Genomic DNA, 27784 nt, shown 5'->3' on the forward strand with positions numbered 1-27784 from the left:
ATGATTACACTGAATGGATCACAACTGAATCTAGAAACTTAGGTTCGAGATTGTCATTGGAAATTGCATGAACATTCAATTGCATACCAATAATTTTTTTTCTTGGCATTGTGCAATTTAGATTAGGTTATGATTAGATTATGAGGACACGCAGTCCTCTTTTATTGTCATTTAGTAATGCATGCATTAAGAAATGATACAATATTCCTCTGGTGTGATATCACAGGACAGACCAAGACTGAAAAACTAACAAAAACCACATAATTATAACATATAGTTACAACAGTGCAACAATACCATAACTTGATGAAGAACAGGCCATGGCACAGTAAAAAAGTTCAAAGTCTCTCAAATGTCCCATATCTCACGCAGACGGGAGAAAGAAGAAAACTCTCCCTGCCATGTCCGACCACAGTCCGACTCTGAGTCGTCCGAAAACTTCGAGCCTCCGATCAGCCCTCCGACACGAGTACCGAGCGCCATCTCTATCCGAACGATTCGACCTCAGCCTTGGTCGTCAGCAGCAGGCAAAGCAGGGAATTTTGGGGCCTTCCCTCCGGAAGATTCTCGATCGCCCAGTAACAGTGGCAGCGAACCGGTGTTTCAGAAATTTCTCCAGATGTTCCTCTGTGCTTTCACGTCTGTCTCCATCAAATCAGAATTGTCCACTGCGCCTATTTAACAGAGACAGTATCATTTCACCGGAGAGCTGCGTGCTCTGCGTTGCGCCGCCATCTTCTCCTCCCGCCTTTTTCTCTTTCTAACTACACCCCCAGTGAAATGTGATTTAATACAATTACAGGGTCAACCTATGTCACATGCATATTTGACAGGGGATTTCCAGATAGGAAATAACTGTATCCTCGATGTTGTTTGTATACTCAGTGCATATGGAATGAGGTCACTCCACGTACACTGCTCATTGGCACTACCTCATGACACTTGAATTGTTGCTAATCGTTTGTCATTGTCAGCACAGTGCGGTCTTTGTGCTGTTCTTTTTAATCACTTTTTGTCCCGCATCATCTTGACCCCACAATTTCCAAGTGCACTAGCTACAACAGACCTATCTTCAAATCAATGTCCCCTTCCTGTGTTCCACTGAAACATCAGATCAAGGCATTGATCCCTAAATTTTCTACACTGTTTACCTTTATCCTGTGCAATTTTCTTTTCTCCACCCTAAGTAAAATAATGAGTGGCATATTTGGGCATTTGGTGCAACAAATATGTAGGAAGTGTAGGTATTGACGAGCAGCAGTTAAAATGACTGTGAAGTTCTGCTGCTATGCCAATCTAACATCATTTTTTAGATGTCCTAGAATTTTTAGGCCATGTTGTCTTTGTAAAAACACAGATTGTAATTAGAATTTATTTTAATGCTCTTTCTCTGCATGGTATCCATTTAACTTGGTGTGATTGAACAGGTAAAGGGAAGGAGGTTTTCCTGGCGTATAGAGGCCGTGCAGGAATTTAGTAGCATCTTAAACCATTGGGATGAGAGATGAATGACGTGTACATTCAGACCCCACTTAATGCTCAGAATGCGTTCCTCGGAGGTGGAGCACTATTCTAAAGCAGCGCTATGTGGGGTCATTATAACATTACGTAAATGGACGTAAATTTTTTAAAAATCAAACCCAAAATATATGCTGTATTATTTTAAGTATACATAACAATTCGTGGAGTAACAAACAGGCAAATAGGCCTAACCTGTACATCAGTGGAGTAGCAACACATCACAGCAGCAGTGGAGCGAAGCAGGTGGTGGTCACATCTGAGAGAAGAGACCAGGCTGTGGGTCCTCTAACTTTGGCATCTTTTTCAAGTAGGCATTGAGATTGGACTGCCTTTACTTAAGTTTACTCTCATGAAGCAGTTCTTGGTAGCAGGAAATCATGTCGAGAACACCTCTCTTTGCCTTATTGCTTCGCTCCCAGTCAGGGTTATTATTGATGAACTGGCCCATGATTTGTGTGATCATGGTGATGCTGAGTGCTGAGGAATTTTGTGGTGAGGTTTCTTGCTGGTGTTTCCTCTTCTCCATCCGTGTCCTCAGATTCACCCAGGATATGTTGCTCTGCCAATTCTTGAAGTTCTTCGTTATTAAGGCTCTCACCATGAGAATGCAGCAACTCTTCCGTACCACCATCATTGACATCCACTAATCCTGCTTTGTTGGCCAGTTCAATGATGATTCACGTCCATGCTAATGCTTTTCCTAGACATCTTAGATGTCCTGCCCTCATTGGAAGTTGCAGCAGTTTTCCAGATATTTTGGGAGGAAAAAAATGGAATAAGTTGGCAGGGAGCAAGAACGTCTACACACGTGGGGGAGGCCGAGCATGAACTAATTCATGATTGGCTGTCGGTGGCTCAGCATATGTAAAGCACTCTCATTGTCTGAATGTTTACTGTAATGGTAGTCTTATGTGTTGTTTAGAATGAATTTTTGTCATTTAAAAAAATTCGATAAAAAGTTGAATAACCACATTGTAACATCAGTATGATGCGGGTAGCATTATGTGGGGTCAGAGTGTATATGTGGTACATTTTATTGAAGAGGTTTCCTACATTTAACAGTTGGGGGGGGAGGTATTTTTAATTTAAAGATTATTTACCATAATGTTTGATTGTCATGTAAATTCCCTTTTCTGATTTTTTTTTTGTAACTTGTAGGAAAGATCCTCTTATTTGGAATTCCAGAAAATAGTGCGTGAGATAGAACATCTTACTCGTCTGTATGTTGCCTATCAATTTGTATGTGCAGAGGAGACCAAGCTACGCTCCGCAGAAGATCTAAAGAAGATGCAAGACAGTATTGTAGGACTTCAGGAAACCATTGCAGAGAATGAAAAGAAAGTGAAGGAAATCAGCAAAGAAGTCAGTGAGCTGGAAAAGATCCGAGATAAGGCAAGTGCCAGTAACAAAGCACTCTGGTGTTCTCAGTTGTGATCAAGCAGTGTCGCCAAGTTGTGTTTGGACTATAACAATTGGTGGTATAACTTGCTTGCAAACTTAGCTAGTTTCTATTGAAAACTGTCCACTCCAGAAAAAAGGAATATTGATGGTTTTGGAGTAATAGTTCCTGATTTTCAGAATTACTGACCCATTGAATATGAATATCTCTGGAATGATCTTGAAGTTCTTGTCAGAACATGATATTGATTTGTGCTTATCTAGGCTACTGTGCATTTTATATAATTATTTACCATGCTACATTATTCCTTTTCTGCTGTTCTTCCAAAATGGGTTTGAGGGGGGTGGTTTGTTAACTATTTATTTGCCTGGTATAAAATTAGGACTTGATGTGTTGTAGGAAGTTGGTGGGGTACTTCAGTCTCTGGAACAGGCACTTGCTGATGCTCATCGTATGGATGCTAAAGTGCAAAGTACACTCGACTCCAAGAAAGACAGTCTCAAAGCTGAAGAAAAGAAACGGAAAATGCTTGTCAAAAGTATGGAGGAGGTGAGGCTTTCATTAAGATAGTCTTAGTTATTGGTAGTGTTTCAGATCTCTTGCTTTCTGCTACCTCCTTAGCATGTTTCCTAAATATTGAAATAAATTTCCTGTGCAGCATTCAATATTCAGCTACTTTACTCTTGCTCAGTTTATCAGTTGAGTGAAGGAAAATTTAAACAGTATTTTGACATTTGAACTTAAAATGTGGAAGTAATTTGCAGTCCAGGTAATATACAAGATTTCAATTGTTTGGTCAGCTAGCCCTCATACTGTCCTCTTCTAATGCAAAAAATCATACACGCGTGTAAAGTATCAACTTGTGAGCAAAAAGTGAGGCCTAGCTCAAATAAATCCTACATGTGAATTTTTCCCAGGATGGCAATGCTCTTGCAGCTAAAGAAAAGGAAGTGAAGAAGATTTCCAATGAACTGCACTCTCTACAGGAAACTAGCCAGAAAGATGACAAGGCTCTGGTCATTGCCCAGCAGCACTTCAATGCGGTTTCTGCTGGCCTCTCCAGTAATGAAGATGGGGAGGCAGCCACACTTGCTGGCCAGATGATGGCTTGCAAAAATGATATAAGCAAGGCAGAAACAGAGGCCAAACAGGTATGTAAATCATGTTGTGAATAACGTCTGCTTTTAGCTTAAAATGCAAGTTATCCAAATTGTGACATGATCCTACAGTGGTTGATTAATGGGGTTAATTTAAATATTCCATTGAATTATTCTCACAACTTCTTCAACTCTGTCTATCAGTATCAAATTGTTTCTCATGGGCTCTATGCTTGTCAGAATAACTGAGAAATGGGTAGATAAAACTCTATGGTCTTCAGGCCTGTTATAAATGAAGCCTTAAGCCCACTTTGTTAAGCCGCTGAAGAGATTATTGCTTAACAAGTGGAATATAGTTCTTTGAGGAGGTGGGAGGTTGCGCAAATGAAGTTGAAATATTCTTAAAATTATAAACATGTTCAAATAGAATTTTTAGGTAATAAATAATGTAAAATAAGTGTACTTGATTAGTTTTTAAAAATATACTGAGTTGTAAACAAATGGTAGTGAAAACTGAGTAATAAGGGCTTAGAAAAATAGTTGAACAGCCTCAATGGACTTTGAAGACAGAGTAGGGACAGATTGATTGGTCTGCAGGAAGCTGGTGTTGAATCATAGGCTGAATGGCCTCCTTTTGTTCTGTAACAGTTTTATATTTCTAATGTGAGTTTGAATAGTGAAAGTATCCACTGTGACGTAGTTATATTTTTTGACGACATTATACTGGGAATTTGATGTTAGGGTGGTAAAGCTGAGGCAAGGGAGGACTGGAATAAAAAGCATTTGATTTTTCATTAGCTGACACTTGTGCCAGTTGAATTTTCAAAACTTAGAGATTACAAACTGTGTGTGTACCCAGAGTCAGGATTCCAGACTGCAGCTGGGACTGGGTTCTGGACCATGGGCTGGGTTGCGGATTGGAATACCAGCAGTCAGAAAAATGGGTAGATTTGTAGCTGGAGCTGGGGTCTGGATTGCTTTTATATTTCCAATTCCCTTTAACATGCAAAACATTATCATGCCACTGTCTTACATGTTCTTATATCAAGTGCTTTGGTATTACTGGTAACTTCAATGGTGTGGGAAATTTGTGAAATCAGCATCACCAAAGTTCCAAGGGTGCTAGATTATTGGAGTTTCTCTGCATTGACAATTTGTTTCCTAAAATGTGCGTTTAGAGATTTTGAAGTTCAATCTTAGATGTTCTGCTGTAGGCGCAAATGAAGTTGAAGCACGCCCAACAAGAATTTAAGACGAAGCAGGCTGAAGCAAAGAAGGCGGACAGTGGGTACAAGAAAAACCAGGAGGCCTTTGAAGCTGTTAAAAAGAACAAAGAAAAAATTGAAGCAGAAATGCAGAAGCTGAATTATGAAGGTTTGGCGGGATTTTGAAAACAATTGTATTTAATCAGTTTTAATAAACAGATCATGATGCAGAGAAACAGTAACTGTCTCATTTTAGTGTGTGATGTAATTAAAAATAGATTTTATTTCTTCTAGTACTTTTATCAATCTCATATTGGCAGTTTTTAAAAGATTTAATTTGTGATGTTGGTTTGGTCAAATCATCAATTGAGTTTAATGTAAAAATATACACAATGATGCTTAAGGAGAAGGTTCTTGTCAACCATTCCTTAATATAGCTAACTGTTTTCCCAATGTTGTTTTCATCTCCCACTTCCTCACCTCCCCACCATTTCAACCTACCAAACTGAAGATGGGAAAGAGGAGAAACTTTTGGAACAACGTCGAATGCTGGCACAAACTGTGAATAAACTGAGAGAGTCTTATGAATCTTTGATAGTGAAATTCCCTAGTTTGAGTTTTGAATACAAGTAAGTTTGTTCTATCTCTAGGCTGAAAATTTGGTAGTTGCATATAGCAAAGCCATTGTCTTCTGTTGGCACCATTCTCTAATAAAGTAAATGTTCTGGTGACTTATAAAATAAGTTACATACATCAAAGTTGCTGGTGAACGCAGCAGGCCAAGCAGCATCTATAGGAAGAGGCGCAGTCGACGTTTCAGGCCGAGACCCTTCATCATGCAGTTAATTTTTTGGGGGATTTTGTATTGCATAGGCATAATGTTCTAGAACATTGAATATTGAATCTTAATTTCTGTTTATGCTTCACTTCTGCGTTATTGATAAATCATTAAGCAATGGTTTAATAATTTTCTATTGTATTCTAGGTTGCCTTTATTGGTCAACTAAAACATTTGGGTCTTTTTTGTATTTATGACAAAGTGGTTAATAACTTTTGCAAAAACTTTGTACAAATCAAAATTTTAAATGCTTATTTTAGAGATCCAGAGAAAAACTGGGATTCTAATCGTGTGAAAGGCCTTGTTGCCACACTTCTCTCTGTGAAAGATATCGCCACAGCGACAGCTTTGGAAGTGGTTGCTGGAGGGCGTCTATATAATGTTGTAGTAGACACAGAGGTAGGTTACAAGCATATATGGTACATGCATTTGAACAAAAGACTAATAATTTTTAAATCTGTCTCTAATAATTATCTGCCTTCAAAACTAAGGAGAAGGGAGTTACTCAATGTTGTTTTGTTGTTCAGGTAACTGGAAAAAAACTTTTAGAAAAGGGAGAGCTTAAGCGAAGATATACCATTATACCACTTAACAAAATCTCTGCCAAGTGTCTTAATGAAGGTGTTGTAAAGGCAGCCAAAAATCTGGTAAGCATAAGATATTGTGGTGTTTCTACTTGATTCTTCTATGTGCTGTGTATCATTGATCGGCGTACTGCTTTGTTTTTGTGACTATAAATCATGCATCAGTGTAATTTTGGCAAAAAAGAGGTTCTTTATGGCATGCAAATTGTAACAGATACAAACTTTTGCCTTAAGTTTAATCAAAACATTTTGATAATGGGAACTGAGATGATAGCAAATAACATTCAAGGTTTTCATTCAGCAGCATGTTTATTTAATGTTAGCAAAGGAACCTGGGGATTTTGAGGGGAAAGTTTATTTTCCATGGTTGATATCTTGATGTGGGTAAATGGGATTAGTGGAAATAGGTGAAAGAAGGATTGGTCTGGATGTGATGTGTGTAAGGGCCTGTCTGTTTCTATGCTGTGCAACTCTGATTAAAAAGCATTGTTAGTCAGTTATGGCAAATAAACTAGATTGTTCCTTTCTTTGGGTTTTGTAAAATTGCATGCTCATTTTCAAGTAGTTCTGATGGAGCTGATGAGAAGGTCCTTTTTCTAAATTTGGTTGATTGAGATTGGAAAAGCACTGCAAGAATGACAAGTCAGTTGAAAGATAACTTTCAAAACATTCTTGGATACATAATATGGCATATGTCTGATGGACTGAACTGTTGGCTTTTATGCTATTTTATTCGGGTGACAAAACAAAGCAAGACTTATATTTTGTACTTTGTGCTTTTTTATAAATGTTGTTAAAAGAGTGTGATTTGTAAACAAACATCCATCTGTCATTTTAATGATAATTTTAAAGGAAAGATCTTGTGGAGGGGTAACTCCAGTTGGCCTAAGTCATCTCAAAGAACAAAAAAAAATCTCTTGACCGATATTTTTGTTTTTATATATCAGGAAGAAGTGATTTTTGTGAGGCCAAAGATGAGAAATAAATTCAGTAATTAATAAATTGTGAGAAACTTCCTTGGCCATAGAATAGGAAGTGTGGAATGTGCTACCACTAAGAATATGATGAACGACGTAGATGGTATTTAAGAGAAATTAAACACTTGAATAAAGGTATAGAAGATTTTGATAGGGTATTAAATTAAGAGGGGTACAATGAGCCTCATATGGAGCATAAACAACTGCTGTCGACTTGTTGGGCTAAATGGTCTGTATCTATGAAGAAGATCAAGAAGACTTATCTTGTAAAGTCCATGCTATTGCCAGTTAATTGTAATTTGCATTTTCTGCTTTTCTTTCCCAGGTGGGTGCAGACAATGTGCACACAGCTTTATCCTTGGTTGGATATGAGCATGAATTAAAGAAAGCAATGGAATATGTTTTTGGATCTGTGTTAGTATGTGACTGCTTGGAAAATGCCAAGAAAGTGACTTTTGATCCACGGATTATGACCAAGACTGTCACTATTGGTGGTGATACTTTTGATCCACAGGGAACATTGAGTGGAGGTTAGGTTGTTAAAATATTTAATTAATAATTCTTTATTAGTGACATCTGTCATTTATCTTGTGTTTTACAGTATGTTTCACTGTTTCTACTAGAGAATGGAGGCTATACTCTTTGCTTAAATTGTATTGATAGCTCAGGATCATAGCAATGAAGGAAACATATTTGTATTTAATATTGTAATATCTGTGCAAAGTATTCTTGTAGGTTAAGGATTTGTAACTTGCATACAGCTCCTTGTTATCCTCAATTATGTACTCACTTTATTAAACAGGTGCACGTATGCAATCTGCCTCTGTGCTAATTAAACTTCAAGAGCTGAAGGATGTCCAGGCTGAGCTCAAAATTAAACAAAATGAGTTGCAGAAAGTGGATAAGGAGCTGGGGAGTCTGAAGAATACTGCAGAAAAGTATGTCAATTTCTTGGCTTTTGAGGAACGAAAAGTTCAGTTCTTGTAATCTAAATTTCAGTTTAGTAGTGAAAGCATTCTTCCTCTGGAGACGGTGCAAAAATATATTTACAGTTTTCGGTGTTGAATTTTTTAAATCTATTCATCTTATTGCTGAAAGTGTTGTCTTGACTTGCTGCTTTTAGGTCAAGGGTCTGTGATTCTAGATGAGTTTCCTTGCACATAGCCTGAAACACTTCCCAGTTCCAGTCCCCTTTGCTTGAATCTTGTACAGTAAAAAATTCTCACTTTTAATGCTTTCCATTTGTAGCTTGTGTGTTACTAGTATTGTTGCTGAAGGGTTGAAGGAGGAGTAAGAAAACATTTTCCTTGATACTGAGCTGTTGGAAAATGTGAATAATTTTGGGTTCCTGTGGAAGATATTCTTTATGTTGGCCCAAATTTGGAGTATAGATTTATTGTGGATGAAGTTTTATATGCTAAGTTTGGCATCTTTGTGGGGGAAAAAAATGACTTAATCAATGAGTAAGAACAAATTAGACCCATTGTCTTCTGTATTCATTCTAGTCGTGTGTTGGCTCATGCGATATAATAAATGGGCTCATCACCTGCATTTTGATCATTGGATTTGGCACATTGCAAAAACTGTGTTTCACAATTTTCTTTTTCAGGTACCGGCAGTTGAAGTTACAATGCGAGTTGAAATCTCAGGAGGAGGAATTACTGTTAGTAAAGCTTCAGCAGAGCTCTTACCACAAGCAACAGGAAGAGCTGGAATCTCTTCAAACAACTATTGGTACTTTTATTAAATTGGGGGATGTATGGTAGGGAGTGATGCTGTGTTGCGTCGCCTTTCCTGCCTGATCTTTCCCATATCCCTTGATTCTCCTTGTGTCCGAAATAGCCAATTCCTTATCCTGAACCTATATTCCCCTAGACTGGGGTACCCAACCTTTTTTATGCTATGGACCACTTCCATTACTGAAGGGTCCTTTGACCCCAGGTTGAGAACCCCTGCCCTAAATGCTCAAGCCTGAAGAAATTCTGAAATTTCCTCAGAAACTTTAATGATTAATTTAATTGCCTATTGTAAACTGTGGGAAAGGGCCAATCTTCCATTATTTTTGTGAGATAATTCTCTAATTCCTAGAGTCAATATAAAGTCTCCAAGTTCAACATTCTTTGACTGCTAAGAGCAAAATTGTGTTCTTATTGAACTCTTGTACACTGCGTAAAGAACTCCTTACCCTTATTCTCCAACGCTATTGGAATAAAAGGTATTGTAACGTTTGTTTTCCTGATTGTTATTCTGGCACGTCCTCAATCATGAGTTCTTATCACCAAAGTAAAATGTTAGATGATCACATTTTAAAATGACTAGTTTGATAACAGCTGGCTTTCTGACAACTTGTTTTACATCTGTAAAGTGCAAGTCGAAAATAATTTAAGATACCTTACATTAAAAGCATAATATTAAAATAGCATTATTGATGTGTATTCTCTTTGCTTTTAATTTTTAGCGGAATGTGAAGAAACACTTAACAAAACAAAAGAAGTGCAAAAGAAGGTTAAAGAAAAGTATGACATTTTGGAAAATAAGATGAAAAATGCTGACGCTGAGAGAGAAAAAGAATTGAAGGATGCGCAGAAGAAGCTTGATGATGCCAAAAAGAAAGCTGACATATCCACTAAGAAGACAAAGGAGAAAAAACAGGTACTTGAAATGTGTGGTTCTATATCTAAGTCTTATTGATTTCTAGATAGTAAGTCTTGTGTTATTTAAGAAGTTAACACCTATTTAAAATACCAAATAGATACTAGCACTTTTCTGAATTGCGTAATGTTTTTCTGTTGTTTCTTTGGCTCTGTCTGCTTGCAGACAGTGATGAATCTCTGGGATTCTATACCCAGAGGATTGAGGAGGCTAGTTCAAGAGCAAGCATAAAAGTTTTGAAATACGGTTGGCCCTCCGTATCTGCGGGGGTTTGGTTCCGGGACCCCCTGCAGATACCAAATTCCGTGGATGCTCAAGTTCCGTATATAAAATGGTGTAGTATTTGCATATAACCTACACACATCCTCCCGTATACTTTAAATCATCTCCAGATAACTTATAATACCTAATACAATGTAAATGCTATGTACATTTGTAAATAGTTGTTATACTGTATTGTTTAGGGAATCATGACGAGAAAAAAGTCTGTACATGTTCAGTACAGACGCAACCATCGTAGCCCTTCTGGGAACGCTGATGCTGCCTCGGCATCAGCCAATGCCGATTCTCCCGTGATCTTTAAGTTCTTGAGGCTGTAGCGCTTTACATAGCTAGCCAGCCGTCCCTTACTACCCTTAAACTCCTTCCTCTCACTCACAACACAAGTAGCGAATGAATGAGACAAGAGGCGAACAATGCTCAAACAACGAATGCTGGAGAGAGAACTCGGGTTTTTTCCGATCCCGATCCGCGGTTGGTTGAATTCGTGTATGCGGAACCCATGGATACGGAGGGCTGACTGTATCATGCTATTGAAGCTTGTGGAAAATGGGCACAAAGGCTAAGGCCTGGTGCCGATCAGTCATGGTCTTATCAAATGGTGGGTAGGTTTGTGGGGCCTACTGCTGCTTGTATTTTCAAGTGTTCTTGTGTACCTAAAAATAAAAACGGTCAATAGTGCACACTAATCATCTTTATTTAATTATTCTCTTGGATTACATAGTAAATTTGATCAGCATTTGTTTACGTAGCATTACTTTAGAAGGTTTTACGATGAGGAAAAGGAAATATTGTTTCTTGATCTTATTCAACTTACCCTCTCTAATAAGCAACTTTTTATATTTATATCTGTAGGAAATGGATGCTTTACTTTTAGAATTAGAGGCATTGAAGAATGAGCAGACTGGATATGAAGAGCAGATTGAGGCTGTGGATGCAGCTATCAAATCCTACAAGGAACAGATCGAAAACATGGCTGAAGAAGTGGCTAATAATAAGGTATTAATGATTAGAATTTGGGTTAGGTAAAGGTCATTTACATTTTTTTTTTGTCTTTGTATCAGGCATTTTTGATCATGATTTTTTAAAGTGCAGATGTGTATTTCTTTGTGTTTTATGCACATGACGATTGCAACCTACAGCTTTTAGTTTTTCACTCTTAAAACATGCTGTGCTTTATTCTGAAATTATGCATGATTTAAAACAATTCCCAGTCTGATCATGTTTAAATTATAGGGGCTTTTCCACGCTATATCTCTAAATAAATAAATTCCAACCTCCAAAGATATTTTGTATTAAAGAGACATGAGAGTATGTCTCTACTGCTAAGTATTTCATCTACCCTTACATCTAGGGTCTTAAGCAGGGCTTCCAGGTGAAGCAGCATTTGTAAATACATTAGTGTCATTTATTGCATCTGATGTGGCCTCTAAATTGATTCCTGTCTATGTGGAAATTGCTTTGTTGAGCACCTTTGTTCTGTCCACCATAGCGGGTAGGATCTCCCAGTGGCCAGCCATTTTAATTCCACTTCCCATTTGCACAGAGACCTGTCTGACCATGTCCTCTACTGCCAAATTGAAGCTAGGCATAGATTAGAACACATTCTAATATCCTGTCATGTCATCTCCAACCTGATAACATCAGCATTGCTTACTCTAACTTCTGGTAAGCACCTCTCTGCTTTCCACACTTTAGTTTTTCCTTATCCCTCTGGTCCCCTTACCCCTTCTCTTACCTCTCCCCTGCCTTCCCTACATGCCCATCAGCCCCACCTTCTTCCCACTGGCTCCCCACCTCCTTCCTATTATTGCATGGTCCACCATCCTTTCCTATGAGATACCATCTTGTTCAGCCTTTGCCTCTTCCACCTGTCACTTCCCACTAACCCCATAACACCGCCCCCCCCCCCCCCAGGATTCAACAGTCACCCACTGGTTCGTGCACCTTTCCCTTCCTTACCCTTTTATTCTGGTTGAAGTATCAGCTGTTCTTTTCCTTCATGGATGCTGCCCGATGTGCTGAGTCCTTCAGCATTGTATTAAAGATTTCTTTGTCAGCAGGCATGAGCACAGATCTAAGCATACATCTTTGCATCACTCTTGCCTGAATCTGTGGCCCTAAATACTGCTGCTCTCTAGAATGGCTTTGGGTTGCCATAGATTAACAGTATTGAGTCGGCAACTCTACTAAATTGTGCAGGTCTGTTTTCAACGTTTGTTATTGGACGAAACCACTAAGGTAATTTCCTTAAGCAAGGATATTTCAATTTCATAATTTCTTTTTTGATTTTGTGTGATTTAGCATTAGGGCAGAATGTGGCATCCATATAAGACTTCAACCATTTTTGGACAAGCCAATGAGCACAAAATTTAAAATGAAAGAATATAAATAATCCACGTATAAGAGCTTATATGATCTATTTGATTTATACTTGTGTTTTGCAGGAAGCTGTGAAGATGGCTCAGAACAAGCTAGTTAAACAAAAGGAAGCTATAAAGACTCAGAGCAAAGAAATTCAAATTAAAAACAATTCAATATCAGAATTAGTAAAACAGAAGAATGAAGCTCAGTTGAAAATCCAGGAACTGGAGCACAATATCAATAAGCATAAACGTGACACTGCTGATGCTGCTGCAAAAGTAAGTTCAAAAAACAGAGAATAATTAATTTGTTTCTTGGCTGGTATTGTTCATTCAGTAGGTCATATAATGGAAAGTTTATTTTCTATACATTTGCAACTAATAGTGTTGCTATAAATACAAAACTCTGGGATTCCAAACAACAAGGCTATATTAAAAATATGGCCAGCAAGGTGATCAAACTGATCAGCCAGACACTTAGTATTAGAATTTGGCAGGAACACTTTGTTTTCTTTTAAAATCACAAAATTGTATACTATCTAAAGGACCCATTCAGCTATCAATACTAATGATAGCTAAAAATAACTTCATCAGCTTTGTAGTTTATGGCTTCTCAAGTGATTTGCTTTTTAAGTGTATTGTGGATTTCCGGCTTTATCATTCTTCCAGGCACTGACTTCTAGACTGTCATGACTCATTCCCACCTGCTGGTTAATGATCTTTATGTATAGGAATATGGAAGTTCACTCCATGGTTTCTCTGTTGAAGCCTATCATTTATTATTCTTTCCCTAATGCAAAACAATTCATTTATGTGGATTGAATTCTATTTTCCCACTTTATGACTTCACTGATTTCTTTTCTACAGACTAGATTTTTCTTCCACTGTGTCAACCACAATTGTGGCATTTACATTTTAGTCCAAATTATTTAGTAAAAACTATGTAAAACAAAGGCCTTTTACCAAGTTGTGCAGAACCCTACAGGATACATGGTTCTAACTCTTTTGATCTTTCTTCAAAGTAAGTTCGCTACTTTTCTTTGGATTCCGTATGCATTTCTTTTCTTTCAGTCAATCCATTGTATAAGCAATCCATTAAATTCTTTCCTCTGATCGAAAATCCTTGTTACCTCAAAAAATTCATTTGGATTTGCTTTGCAGAACCTTCCATTAACAAATCTGTATTTGATTGTTTTTGGTCTCAGTTCATTCCCCTTTTTTGTTGTCTTCCTCCACCTTGTCTTTTTGGTCTCCCTTGCACTTTTGCCAGCAGCAAATACAAAATGCACAGCTTACCATGCTCCCTACAAGGAATTTGAAAATACAGCTGCTTTTCAGAAAATGCTATTGCAACGTAGCATGGTAATTTGAAAGTAACTTTAAGAAAGGATCAGAAGTTTCTCTGTAAATACCTCCTTTTGTTTGGTTATTTACCTTTCCAAGATTGAAGGTGACATCGAAAATCTCTCTGCTCTTCAATTCCATTTCTTCTATATATGTATTCACCTTTTGTGCATCTAGAGTACAATACATCAGACTTATTTGTTACTTGTCTATACTAATTAAATATATGATGACTCCCTGACCTGATAATTAGAAGCAATTTGCAAAAAAAGATGTGTGGGAAACCAGGCTAAAACCAGTTTGTATGAAAGTTCATATTGAAGAACATCATTTTAATTATAATTCTGTAGAATGACTAATGTTTTTGTTTAAAAATTTCACAACTTTTATAATAGTTAAGAAATAGTGGATATACAAAATATAAATATAAGGGAAATTGATGATCCTGTCTAAAAACTCTTCAATGAAATCATGAAGAAGCAGTTACATTTACATAGCTCTATTTGCCAAATGGAAGTTCCTTATAATAGTGGCAAACAAGAATGTTGGGTAGAGAAGAGAAAGAAAAATTTTTTTTATAGAGAGGTGAGTTGGGTAAAGCAGAAGGCATAGAAAACACAGAAAATAGGTGCAGGAGTAGGCCATTCGACCCTTCGAGCCTGCACCGCCATTTATTATGATCATGGCTGATCATCCAACTCAGAACCCCACCCCAGCCTTCCCTCCATACCCCCTGACCCCCGTAGCCACAAGGGCCATATCTAACTCCCTCTTAAATATAGCCAATGAACTGGCCTCAACTGTTTCCTGTGGCAGAGAATTCCACAGATTCACCACTCTCTGTGTGAAGAAGTTTTTCCTAATCTCGGTCCTAAAAGGCTTCCCCTCTATCCTCAAACTGTGGCCCCTCGTTCTGGACTTCCCCAACATCGGGAACAATCTCCCTGCATCTAGCCTGTCCAATCCCTTTAGGATTTTATACGTTTCAATCAGATCCCCCCTCAATCTTCTAAATTCCAATGAGTACAAGCTCAGTTCATCCAGTCTTTCTTCATATGAAAGTCCTGCCATCCCAGGAATCAATCTGGTGAACCTTCTTTGTACTCCCTCTATGGCAAGGATGTCTTTCCTCAGATTAGGGGACCAAAACTGCACACAATACTCCAGGTGTGGTCTCACCAAGGCCTTGTACAACTGCAGTAGTACCTCCCTGCTCCTGTACTCGAATCCTCTCGCTATGAATGCCAGCATACCATTCGCCTTTTTCACCGCCTGCTGTACCTGCATGCCCACTTTCAATGACTGGTGTATAATGACACCCAGGTCTCGTTGCACCTCCCCTTTTCCTAATCGGCCACCATTCAGATAATAATCTGTTTTCCTATTTTTGCCACCAAAGTGGATAACTTCACATTTATCCACATTAATTTGCATCTGCCATGAATTTGCCCACTCACCCAACCTATCCAAGTCACCCTGCATCCTCTTAGCATCCTCCTCACAGCTAACATTGCCACCCAGCTTCGTGTCATCCGCAAACTTGGAGATGCTGCATTCAATTCCCTCATCCAAGTCATTAATATATATTGTAAACAACTGGGGTCCCAGCACTGAGCCTTGCGGTACCCCACTAGTCACTGCCTGCCATTCTGAAAAGGTCCCGTTTATTCCCACTCTTTGCTTCCTGTCTGCTAACCAATTCTCCACCCACACCAATACCTTACCCCCAATACCGTGTGCTTTAAGTTTGCACACTAATCTCCTGTGTGGGACCTTGTCAAAAGCCTTTTGAAAATCCAAATATACCACATCCACTGGTTCTCCCCTATCCACTCTACTAGTTACATCCTCAAAAAATTCTATGAGATTCGTCAGACATGATTTTCCTTTCACAAATCCATGCTGACTTTGTCCGATCATTTCACCGCTTTCCAAATGTGCTGTTATCACATCCTTGATAACTGACTCCAGCGGTTTCCCCACCACCGACGTTAGGCTAACCGGTCTATAATTCCCCGCTTTCTCTCTCCCTCCTTTTTTAAAAAGTGGGGTTACATTAGCCACCCTCCAATCCTCAGGAACTAGTCCAGAATCTAATGAGTTTTGAAAAATTATCACTAATGCATCCACTATTTCTTGGGCTACTTCCTTAAGCACTCTAGGATGCAGACCATCTGGCCCTGGGGATTTATCTGCCTTCAATCCCTTCAATTTACCTAACACCACTTCCCTACTAACATGTATTTCGATCAGTTCCTCCATCTCACTGGACCCTCTGTCCCCTACTATTTCCGGAAGATTATTTATGTCCTCCTTAGTGAAGACAGAACCAAAGTAATTATTCAATTGGTCTGCCATGTCCTTGCTCCCCATAATCAATTCACCTGTTTCTGTCTGCAGGGGACCTACATTTGTCTTTACCAGTCTTTTCCTTTTTACATATCTATAAAAGCTTTTACAGTCTGTTTTTATGTTCCCTGCCAGTTTTCTCTCATAATCTTTTTTCCCCTTCCTAATTAAGCCCTTTGTCCTCCTCTGCTGAACTCTGAATTTCTCCCAGTCCTCAGGTGAGCCACTTTCTCTGGCTAATTTGTATGCTTCTTCTTTGGAATTGATTCTATCCCTAATTTCTCTTGTCAGCCACGGGTGCACTACCTTCCTTGATTTATTCTTTTGCCAAACTGGGATGAACAATTGTTGTAGTTCATCCATGCAACCTTTAAATGCTTGCCATTGCATATCCACCGTCAATCCTTTAAGTGTCATTTGCCAGTCTATCTTAGCTAATTCACATCTCATACCTTCAAAGTTACCCCTCTTTAAGTTCAGAACCTTTGTTTCTGAATTAACTATGTCACTCTCCATCTTAATGAAGAATTCCACCATATTATGGTCACTCTTACCCAAGGGGGCTCTCACAACAAGATCGCTAATTAACCCTTCCTCATTGCTCAAAACCCAGTCCAGAATAGCCTGCTCTCTGGTTGGTTCCTCGATATGTTGGTTTAAAAAACCATACCGCATACATTCCAAGAAATCCTCTTCCTCAGCACCTTTACCAATTTGGTTCACCCAATCTACATGTAGATTGAAGTCACCCATTATAACCGCTGTTCCTTTATTGCACACATTTCTAATTTCCTGTTTAATACCATCTCCGACCTCACTACTACTGTTAGGTGGCCTGTACACAACTCCCACCAGCGTCTTCCGCCCCTTAGTGTTACGCAGCTCTACCCATATCGATTCCACATCTTCCCGGCTTATGTCCTTCCTTTCTATTGCGCTAATCTCTTCTTTAACCAGCAACACCACCCCACCTCCCCTTCCTTCATGTCTATCCCTCCTGAATATTGAATATCCCTGAACGTTGAGCTCCCATCCCTGGTCACCCTGGAGCCATGTCTCTGTGATCCCAACTATATCATAATCATTAATAACAATCTGCACTTTCAATTCATCCACCTTATTACGAATGCTCCTTGCATTGACACACAAAGCCTTCAGGCGCTCTTTTACAACTCTCTTAGCCTTTATACAATTATGTTGAAAAGTGGCCCTTTTTAATGCTTGCCCTGGATTTGTCGGCCTGCCACTTTTACTTTTCTCCTTTGTACTTTTTGCTTCTACCCTCACTTTACACCCCTCTGTCTCTCTGCACTGGTTCCCATCCCCCTGTTGTGAACTAACCTCCTCACGCCTAGCCTCTTTAATTTGATTCCCACCCCCCAACCATTCTAGTTTAAAGTCACCTCAGTAGCCCCCGCTAATCTCCCTGCCAGGATATTGGTCCCCCTAGGATTCAAGTGTAACCCGTCCTTTTTGTACAGGTCACGCCTGCGCCAAAAGAGGTCCCAATGATCCAAAAACTTGAATCCCTGCCCCCTGCTCCAATCCCTCAGCCACGCATTTATCCTCCACCTCATTGCATTCCTACTCTCACTGTCGCATGGCACAGGCAGTAATCCCGAGATTACTACCTTTGCGGTCCTTTTTCTCAACTCCCTTCCTAGCTCCCTATATTCTCCTTTCAGGACCTCATCCCTTTTCCTACCTATGTCATTGGTAGCTATATGTACCACGACCTCTGGCTCCTCACCCTCCCACTTCAGGATATCTTGGACACGATCAGAAATATCCCGGACCCTGGCACCAGGGAGGCAAACTACCATCCGGGTCTCTGGACTGCGTCCACAGAATTGCCTATCTGACCCCCTTACTATCGAGTCCCCTATCACAACTGCCCTCCTCTTCCTTGCCCTACCCTTCTGAGCTACAGGGCCAGACTCTGTGTCGGAGGCACGGCCGCTGTCGCTTCCCCCGGGTAAGCTGTCCCCCCCAACAGTACTCAATAGCTAAGAGTTTGTAGGAACTGGGGCTCTAATCTCTGATCTTTGGTCTCTGAGATGGAAGAACATTTGTGACAAGCTTATGGACTCCCAGCAAGGTAGATTGAAGCTGAGTGCTGTCATTACTTAGAAGATAGAATATTACAGCACAATACAAGCCATTCGGCCCACAATGCTGTTCCGACCTTTTAACTTACTCTAAAGATCAATTTAACCCTACCCTCCAACATAACCGTTTTTCTATTGCCCATGTGCCCATTGAGGAATTTTTTCAATACGCCTAATGTATCTGCTTCTGTCACCACTGCTAGCAGGGTGTTCCAGTTACCCACACTTTTCTGTGTAAAGAACTTGCATCTGACATCCCGCTGTACTTTTTACTAATCACCTTAAAATTATGCCCCCTTGAATTAGTCATGACTGCCTTTGGAAAAAGTCTCCGGCTATCTACTCTATACTTGTCATCTTGTACACCTCTATCAGGTCACCTCTCATTCTTCCTTGCTCCATAGAGAAAAGCCCTAGCTCACTCAACCTATCTTCATAAGACATACTTTCTAGTCCAAGCAGCATATTGGTAAATCTCTTATGCACCCCAAGTTTTCCACATCCTTCTTATAATAAGGTGACCAGAGCTGAACACAATATTCCAAATGTGGTCTAATCAGGATTATATAGAGCAACAACATTATCTTACGGCCCTTGAACTCAATCCCCCGACTAATGAAAGCCAACATACCAATATGCCTTCTTAACAACCTTATCAATTTGCATGGCCACTTTGAGGGAGCCAGGGATGTGGATCACAAGATCATTCATTTCCTCTATACTGCCAAGAATCCAGCCGTTAAACCTCTATTCCACCTTCAAATTCGATCTTCCAAAATGAATCTCTTCACACTGGTTGAACTCCAGCTGCCTTTCCTCTACCCCGCTATGCAATCAGTCAATGTCTCATTGCAACCTACAATAACCCTTCACAGTATCTGCAACTCCATCAACCTTCATGTCATCTGCGAACGAACTAATCAACCCTTCCAATTTGTCGTCCAAGTTATCACAAGGAGTGGTGTTTCCAGAACTGATCCCTGCAGAACACCACTGATCACCAACCTCAAGGCAGAAAACTCTTCATCTACTACCACCTCTGCCTTATATGGACAAGCCAATTATGTGTCCACACAGCCAAATAGCCAGATTTCCCCATATCCCATGTTGCTGACTTTCTGAATGAGCCTACCATGGGGAGCCCTATCAAATACCTTACTAAAATCCATATATATCACAGCCATTGCTGTCTCTACCTTCATCAATGTGTTTTCTCATATTCTCAAAGAATTCAATCAGGTTTGTGAGGCACGACCTGCCCCTCAAAGCCTTGTTGACTATCTGAATACTCATAAATCTTCTCTCTAAGAATCCTTTGAAATAATTTGCCCACCAATGAAGTAAGACTCACTGGTCTATAATTCCCTCCTCCCTTTCTTGAACAAAGGACTAACATTTGCCACCTTCCAATCATCTGGTACTACTTCTGAGGCCAATGAGGATGCAAAGGTCTTTGCCAAAGGCACAGCAATCTCTTCCCTCGCTTCCCTTAGTAACCTGGGGTATATCCTGTCTGGTCCTGGGCTCATCTGTCTGAATGTTTTTCAAAGGTTCTAGCATATTCCCTATCTTAACATCAGTATGTTCAAGCATATTAGCCTGTTTTACACTGTCTTCACAAACATCTCACTCGTGAATAGTGAAGCAAAGTATTCATTAAGGACCTTCCCTACCTCATCTGACTCCAGGTACGTGTTTCCTCTACTATCCATGATCAATCTTAACCTCATTCCGGCCATCCTGTTCTTCACAAGCATGTAGAATGCCTTTGGATTTTCCTTAATCCTACTCACCAAGACCTTCTCCTGCCCCCTTCAGCTTCTTCCTGCTGCCTTCTAACTCTAGAGCCCTGTGTGAGCCTTACTTCCCAAACCTTAAGTAAGCTTTTTCTCTTCCTCTTGACTAGATATTCACATCTTTTGTCAACCATGGTTCCTTCACCCTACTACCCTTTCCCTGCCTCAATGGGACAAAACTGTCCAGAATATCCAGCAAGTGTTCCCTAAACAACTTCTACATTTTTGTTGTGCATTTCCTTGGAGTATCTCTGTTCCCAATTTATGCTCCCCAGTTCCTGCCTAAAATCATTATAATTCCTCCTTTCCCAATTAAATACTTTCCTATGGCATCTACTGTTATCCCTCTCCAAGGCTATGGTAAAGGTCAGAGAGTTGTGGTCACTGTCTTCAAAATGCTCTCCCACTGAGAGACCTGACACCTGACCTGGTTCATGGCCTGGCACCAAATTCAATCTGGCCTCCCTTCCAGTTGTTGAATCAGAAATCCTTCCTGGACACAATTCTGCACACAATTTGGACACAATCGAAATGGAAGGAATTCTGCCCCATCCAAATCTTTTGCCCTAACGAGGTGACAATCAATATTAGGGAAGTTCTCTTGACAACAACCCTGTTGTTTTTGGACCTTTCCAAAATCTGCCTCCTGACCTGTTCCTCAGTGTTGCTTTTACTATTAGGGGTGTCTGTAGAATACACCAAATAGAGTGATTCCTCCCTTCCTGCCTTCCACCCACACTGACTCAATAGACAGTTTCTTCATGATGTCATCCCTTTCTGCATCTGCAAAACTATCCCTGATTAGCAATGCCACTTTCCCACTTCTTTTTCTTCCCTCTCTGTCCTTTTAGAAACTTAACATCTAAACCCTGGAATAACCAGCAACCATTCCTGCCCTTGTGAATCTATAAAAAGTTTCCCGTCATCTCTATAAGTTATTAATTGCTTGATTTCCTTACCCTTTTTTAGCAGTTTCTCAGTAGCAAGCCTGATAGGTAGAACCTGCCAATTAGTAGAGCTGCTTCTTTACAGGTCCAGAGACTCTGGCTCAATTTTGACATCGGTTCACGCCTGTGTGGACTTTGTATGTTCTCCCTGTCACTATGTGGGTTTCCTCTGGGTGCTCTGATTTTCTTCCACATCCCAAAGACATACAGATTGACAGGCCTCTGTACATTGTTTCTTGTAGTGGTGAGTGGTAGAATCTGGGGGATTGTCAAAGAACGTTAGTGTAAATGGGTCAGTGAGTCAAAGGGCTTGTTTCTAGTATCTCTTTGACCCTGACTTTGTTTTAAAAAAAATTAAATAGACTTTGTCATCATGAATGATGATTGGATACAGCTTGGATGTTAGTCCTATTTGACCCCTGTACACTGTGCAAGAAGGCACCGTGTCCTTTTGAGTTTAATTTGATTGTCAGGCTACTAATACTTCCCAGCTGGGTCAGAAAAGAATTTATCCTCTTTGAGATCAACTAGTTCTTGTGGGATTTGTTTAATTAAAAGATTGGAGTTGGGCTTGTTTTTTTTTACCAAAAAAAACACTCTCTTTCTCTTATTTGAAACTTTTGCAGGTGACTCGGATGCAGAAAGAGTATGAATGGATTAATTCTGAAAAACACCTCTTTGGCCAGACTAACACAGTCTATGATTTTAAAGCAAATTGTCCTAAAGAAGCCGGTCAGCAGCTGCAGGAACTACAGCAGAAGAAAGACAAACTTGGCAAAAATGTTAATGTGAGGGCAATGAATATGCTGAGCCAGGCCGAGGAACGGGTATGATTTTACTTATGAAGCTCTTTAGAAATTGTAAGAAATGAAAGCAGCTATACACACTCAGTGGCTACTTTATTAGGTACGCCTGCATGTTAATGTAAATATCTAATCAGCCAACCATTTGGCAGCAACCTGATGCACAAAAGCATGCAGACATGGTCAAGAGGTTCAGTTGTTTTTTAGACTAAACATCAGATTGGGGAAGAAATGTGATCTAAGTGACTTTGACCGTGGAATGATTGTTGGTGCCAGACGGGGTGGTTTGACTATCTGAGAAGCTGCCGATCTGGGATTTTCACGCACAACAATCTGTAGAGTTTATGGAGTATGGTATGAAAAGCAAGGGAAACAAAACAAAACATCCAGTGAATGACAGTTCTGTGCCTGAAAATGTCTTGTTAATGAGAGAGGTCAGAGGAGAATGGCCAAACTGGTTCAGTAACACAGATAACCACACATTACAACAGTGGTGTGCAGAAGAGCATCTCTGAATGCACATGTCAAACCTTAAATTGGTTGGGCTATCTCCTGTACCTAATAAAGTGGCCAACGAGTGTATATTTGCATATTTAATATTTGTGTTTCCCACAAGTGAACTGTTTTTATATGTATTAATAAAAAAAAGTGTGGCCATCTCCTAAATGTAAATAATTTAGTTTTTTTTTCACAAAGACATTTAATCTGGAATAGCTGACTGCATTAAAGATAATGGCTTGGAACTTCCTGTTAATTTCAGTTAAGTTAGTTATGCATGACCTCTCCTTAATTTTAATTACCTTAATTTAAACCATGTCTTATATAAAAGAGTTTGTCATAACATGTTACCATTAAGTAGCTTCAAAAATTGGTGTTTGGTGTTGGGCATAGTTTGACACTTGTGCTGTTAAAGGAAGACATCATTGATTAATCACAGGTGATGATGTGCGTGCTCTTTAACACAATTCCTTGTTACCATTTATATTTACTAAAAATACTCATTAAAGAACATTAAGGTGGTGTTTGTTCTCCGGTTGTGGGAGTGAATTCTTCTGGGTCTTGTTTGGATCACATCACATTTAGATGGCTATTACAATTTCTTTCCCTTTTTTAAAAAAAAAACCCCGTGCATCCCCGTGAGTATTTGATTTATTTTGACTAAACATTCCATAGCAAGCTCTACAAACTGTATAAAGAGGTTGAGCACTGGAACCTCAGTGCAATGCATAATTTGATCATGGCTTCCATATGAAATGTCTGAAGATTGCAATTACACAACCAAAAATACATTTTAATTTAATCTGTGAATAATTATATTCATATCTGATGATTAAACTTGGTGTTACTGTGAATATTAAGAAACTGCATTGATTCATATTCTAGATACCAGTTTAATATGACTACCTGTTGACTTGTGTAAATAAAAAAATAATAACTGGATCTTGGAAAGCTTGATGAAATTTAAGTGGACTCCTTTTATGTTTTTTCACAGTACAATGATTTAATGAAAAAGAAAAGAATAGTGACAAATGACAAGTCAAAAATTCTTTCAACTATTGAAGAGCTAGATAAAAAGAAAAATGAAGCTTTGAATGTAGCTTGGAAACAGGTAAACAAAGATTTGTATTTCAACAGTTCTTTTAGTGTTGGATTGGGGAATGGTCATAACTGAGGATTTTTTTCCGCAGTTTTTCTGTATTTCCTTATCGCAGATGAAAGGCATTTCACCCAATGAGGCTTTGCCAACTCAGAGCAATTTCATTCTCATACTAATTTTCCATGAAACTATTTGCTATATGCAAAACCACATTTGCTACAGTTCTACCACCCACCTAGAGGCAATTTACAGTGGCCAAATAACTTAACAACCTGCTCATCTTTTGGATGTGTGGGGATTGGGTGAAGGAGACCCAAGTGTTCTCCAGGACCATGTACAAACTACACACAAACAGCACTGTAAAATAGGATTGAGCTCTGGTCGCTGGAACTAAAGTCAGCAGTTCTGCAAGCCACATTTGCAAGGGATATTGAGCAACGTAGTTAAAAAAAAACCTGCTTTGGGATGCTTAAATATATTGGGTTTTTAAAAGATTAAATCTTAAATGAATATAGTAGTGTCAAAGCATATTGACAATGTTTAATAAAAACGAGGTCCATTGGAGTCCTTTGAGGGTGTAATAATCAGGGATTCCTATAGATAAAATTGAATTTAAAGGAGGTGTCACAAAAATGCAACAAAAATTAAGAGCTTGTGACATTGGAGGTAATATCTTAGAATGGATAGAGCAATAACTTAAATTGAGTAAATAACTTAAACAAAAAGACTGAATGAATTTGTATAAGGATAGTGTTTGGTTAGCTCTGAGGAGTATGCAAAAGTTTTACATAGATGAGTTAAGTTAGTGCAAAAAGCTTTTTAATTAAGTATCGTGGGGAAATTTGAGATCTTTTTTAGTGTGAAGAAACAGAAAAGCAGAATATTATTTAAAGGGATAGACTACAGGATCCTCCAGTACAGTTTTTGTAAATGTAACAAAGTTATTATGTAGGTAGCAGGTAATTAGGAAAGTAAATTGAATACTTGCATTATTTCAGAGGCACAGAGCAAGTGTACTGAGTATTGATGAGAGCATTCTTTTTGGCACTGTACAAGAACTTAAGAAAGAGGAGCAGGAATAGGATGCTTAGCCCTCCCAGCAATTTAATGTGATTTTGCCTGATCTGTATCATCCTCTTCTCTTTTACACAAATTTTCTATAGCTTTCAATTCACTGATTTCAAAAATTTATCTACTACTTCTTTAAGTACCCCAATGATCTAGCCTCCACAACTCTCAAGAGGAGGGAAGTCCTGGCATTTCCTATGCACCTTAGATTATAAATGATGGCCCTATAATTTTGTAACAATTGCCTCTTTTAAGAAGATGTATATTTACACTGGAGGAAATTCAGAGAAAGTTTGTTAGGCTGCTTCCTGACATGAAAGGATTGTCAATGAGGGAAAGTTGGGCTTAATCTTTTAGAGGTTACAAGAATGAGAGATCTTCAAACATGTAGGATACCACGGGGTAAGGTGGGATGGGGAAGGATAAACTGATGCTTATCAAGTTAGTTGATAAGGTGTTTCCTTTTGTGGGGACTCTCAAACTAGGGAGCCATCACTTTCAGAGATGGGAGCCATCACTCATGCAATACTAAAATGCAGAAAAATTTCTTATGGAGGTCCTTGGAATTCTCTGGAGTAGAGAGCTGTGGAGGTCAAATAATTTAAAATATTCAGACTGAGATTTCTGTACAGAGAAGGCAACGATTACAAGGAACAGGTGAAATAGAGCAGAGGTTATGATCTTTAATTGTGCAGAATGCTTAAGGTCTACACTGGCTAATAACTGCTACTACTGATTGTTTTCTATCGATCGGTAACAGAGGATGGGCTTCCTGTACAAGATACTTCTTAATTACTGGTATTGCAAGGACTATATTTGAATATGCCTTTTGTCTGTTATGCTGTTGGGCACATGGCCAAGTGGTTAAGGCTTTCGTCTAGTGATCTGAAGGTTGCTAGTTCGAGCCCCAGCTGTGGCGGCGTGTTTCTGTCCTTGAGCAAGGCACCTAACCACACATTGCTCTAGTGTCTGTGCGAGGAGTGGTGCCCCACACAGACTTCCAATCTGCGCCTTGTAAGGCATGAAAATGCCCGACGCAGGCCTCTCATGGTCTAAGTCGAAGTTCCCTCCTCTTCCCCCCCCCCACCCCGTTATGCTGGATATTCTCTCATTTATTTGTTGACTTTTTTAAAAAAGATTCCAAATCTCCCTTGCCCATCCCTCCCACCACCTTTTCATTCTTATTTTTTAGCGTGTGCCTGTGTGCGTGCGTCCGTGATGATGTCTTTTTCATGGCTTTTTTACAAGGTGCGGAATGAGAGAGAGAGAGACTGTGTGGCACACCACTCCCCACACAGACATTTTCACAGCATTTTCCCTTTATCAACCCGGCACGGATGGAAAGCATACTCGGGAGCAGACCCGACTGGTTTCGAACCCGGGAACCTCCGCTTCCGGGTGCGGCACTGATGTCATTGCGCCACCAGCTGGCCCCACCTTTTCATTCTTAACTTCCTAACTATTTCTTTCTGAGAAGGTTCAAAACGGAATCTATTTCAAATTGACAGTTGACCTTTATTGTATCATTATGAATAGTTGTTATATTTCACAATCGGTAGCAGAAAGTGGCACTGATGTTAAAGTTTAGCAGTGACCTTACTAAACTATGTGATTGGGAGGAAGAGGTACAGCAGGGATAGGCAGTTTATAAGTTGTGGTTCAGGCCTAATTTAATCCACAAAACTCATCACTGCATGTCTATCAGAATCTTTAAGCAATCTGTGTTGGGCAAGAGATAGCCACTTGTTAGTAATATGCTCCATCAAACTCCTGTGCCAGTTTGCTGGTTACAAATATCAGTATTGAAAATTACACATTAAGGTTTTATATAGAATTTTTATTTTTGCTTTTTTTGTTGTGATTTAATAAATTAGGCTAAAAACATGTCCTGTTAAGTTCAGGTGATAAAGGACCTGCGACGGTAGACTTTTACCCACTCCTTGAAATGCAAAATCTGTCAAGTGAAGATGCAAAGTCAATTTGAAAATCAGGTTATGACTAGGTATTTATGCTACTTGAATAGAGCAAATAATTCTCAACCAATCTGTCTTGAACCCTATGTATTTGCTGATAGAATTTCTGTCAACCAAGTTTACCTTTCTTATTTAGGTTAACCAAGACTTTGGCTCCATTTTCTCCACACTACTTCCTGGAGCAAAGGCCATGTTAGTTCCTCCTGAAGGCAAGACTATACTAGATGGACTAGAATTCAAAGTAGCTCTTGGAGATGCTTGGAAGGAGAACCTAACTGAACTTAGTGGTGGTCAAAGGTACGTCTTTTTATTAAATTTTGAAATCATCTCTTGGAAAAAGATATTCGAGTAGTTCTCAGTGTCTTGGCCAACATTCTTCTCTCAGTCAACACTTTTAAAACTGATTTCATTTTACTGTATTTGGGTAGTTGTGTGGAAATTGCTACATTTGCTACATTATAATAGTGACTGCACTTCATTGGCTGCAAAATAATTTTGAATGTTCCAAAAGGAGTTTGTTTTTTTTTTAATCCATATTTATGCAAGTCCTCCTTTATTAATTGGTCCCTGATACTCACCAAGATGTTTAATTTGTACATCCCAATTTTCGAACTTGGCAGTGTGCTATCAGTAAATGCTGTCCTTTTATGCCTGAAAGTGTGCTTATTTTTTAAAAAGAAGAATTAAATTGCCACCTACCTCAGCATATAGTTTGTGTGTATCAAGACAATCCATGCCAGTTGAGCCACAGTTTTGAAAGGAGAGAGATATGTTGCATGCCAGATTTGATCAAAGACATTTTTGTGTGCTTATAAATTGCAGATATCACAATGTTATTGATCTTTTTTATATTTAGGTTGATATTTGAACATATCTGATCAATA

The 27784-nt window shown here is 39.2% G+C and overlaps 1 protein-coding gene and 1 long non-coding RNA gene across 2 annotated transcripts in view; one reads left to right on the top strand and one right to left on the bottom strand.

Moving 5' to 3' along the window:
* smc2 (structural maintenance of chromosomes 2) overlaps positions 1 to 27784 on the top strand; it is a 46064-nt gene that overhangs the window by 16716 nt on the left and 1564 nt on the right. The window contains exons 7-22 of the mRNA XM_063048982.1: positions 2680 to 2917; positions 3324 to 3469; positions 3838 to 4071; positions 5232 to 5391; positions 5734 to 5851; positions 6321 to 6459; positions 6588 to 6707; positions 7947 to 8151; positions 8424 to 8559; positions 9231 to 9355; positions 10080 to 10273; positions 11408 to 11551; positions 13000 to 13194; positions 22086 to 22286; positions 23755 to 23871; positions 27037 to 27197. Coding sequence (XP_062905052.1) covers positions 2680 to 2917; positions 3324 to 3469; positions 3838 to 4071; positions 5232 to 5391; positions 5734 to 5851; positions 6321 to 6459; positions 6588 to 6707; positions 7947 to 8151; positions 8424 to 8559; positions 9231 to 9355; positions 10080 to 10273; positions 11408 to 11551; positions 13000 to 13194; positions 22086 to 22286; positions 23755 to 23871; positions 27037 to 27197 — 2633 coding nt within the window. The remainder of the gene's footprint in view (positions 1 to 2679; positions 2918 to 3323; positions 3470 to 3837; positions 4072 to 5231; positions 5392 to 5733; positions 5852 to 6320; positions 6460 to 6587; positions 6708 to 7946; positions 8152 to 8423; positions 8560 to 9230; positions 9356 to 10079; positions 10274 to 11407; positions 11552 to 12999; positions 13195 to 22085; positions 22287 to 23754; positions 23872 to 27036; positions 27198 to 27784) is intronic.
* Positions 329 to 21744, bottom strand: LOC134347010 (uncharacterized). The gene is made up of 3 exons (XR_010018062.1): positions 21472 to 21744; positions 14350 to 14432; positions 329 to 674 (listed from the first exon to the last, which is right to left on the bottom strand). It is a non-coding gene; the product is annotated as an uncharacterized LOC134347010 (long non-coding RNA).

Source organism: Mobula hypostoma, chromosome 5 (genome assembly GCF_963921235.1).
Source record: "Mobula hypostoma chromosome 5, sMobHyp1.1, whole genome shotgun sequence".
NCBI lineage: Eukaryota > Metazoa > Chordata > Chondrichthyes > Myliobatiformes > Myliobatidae > Mobula > Mobula hypostoma.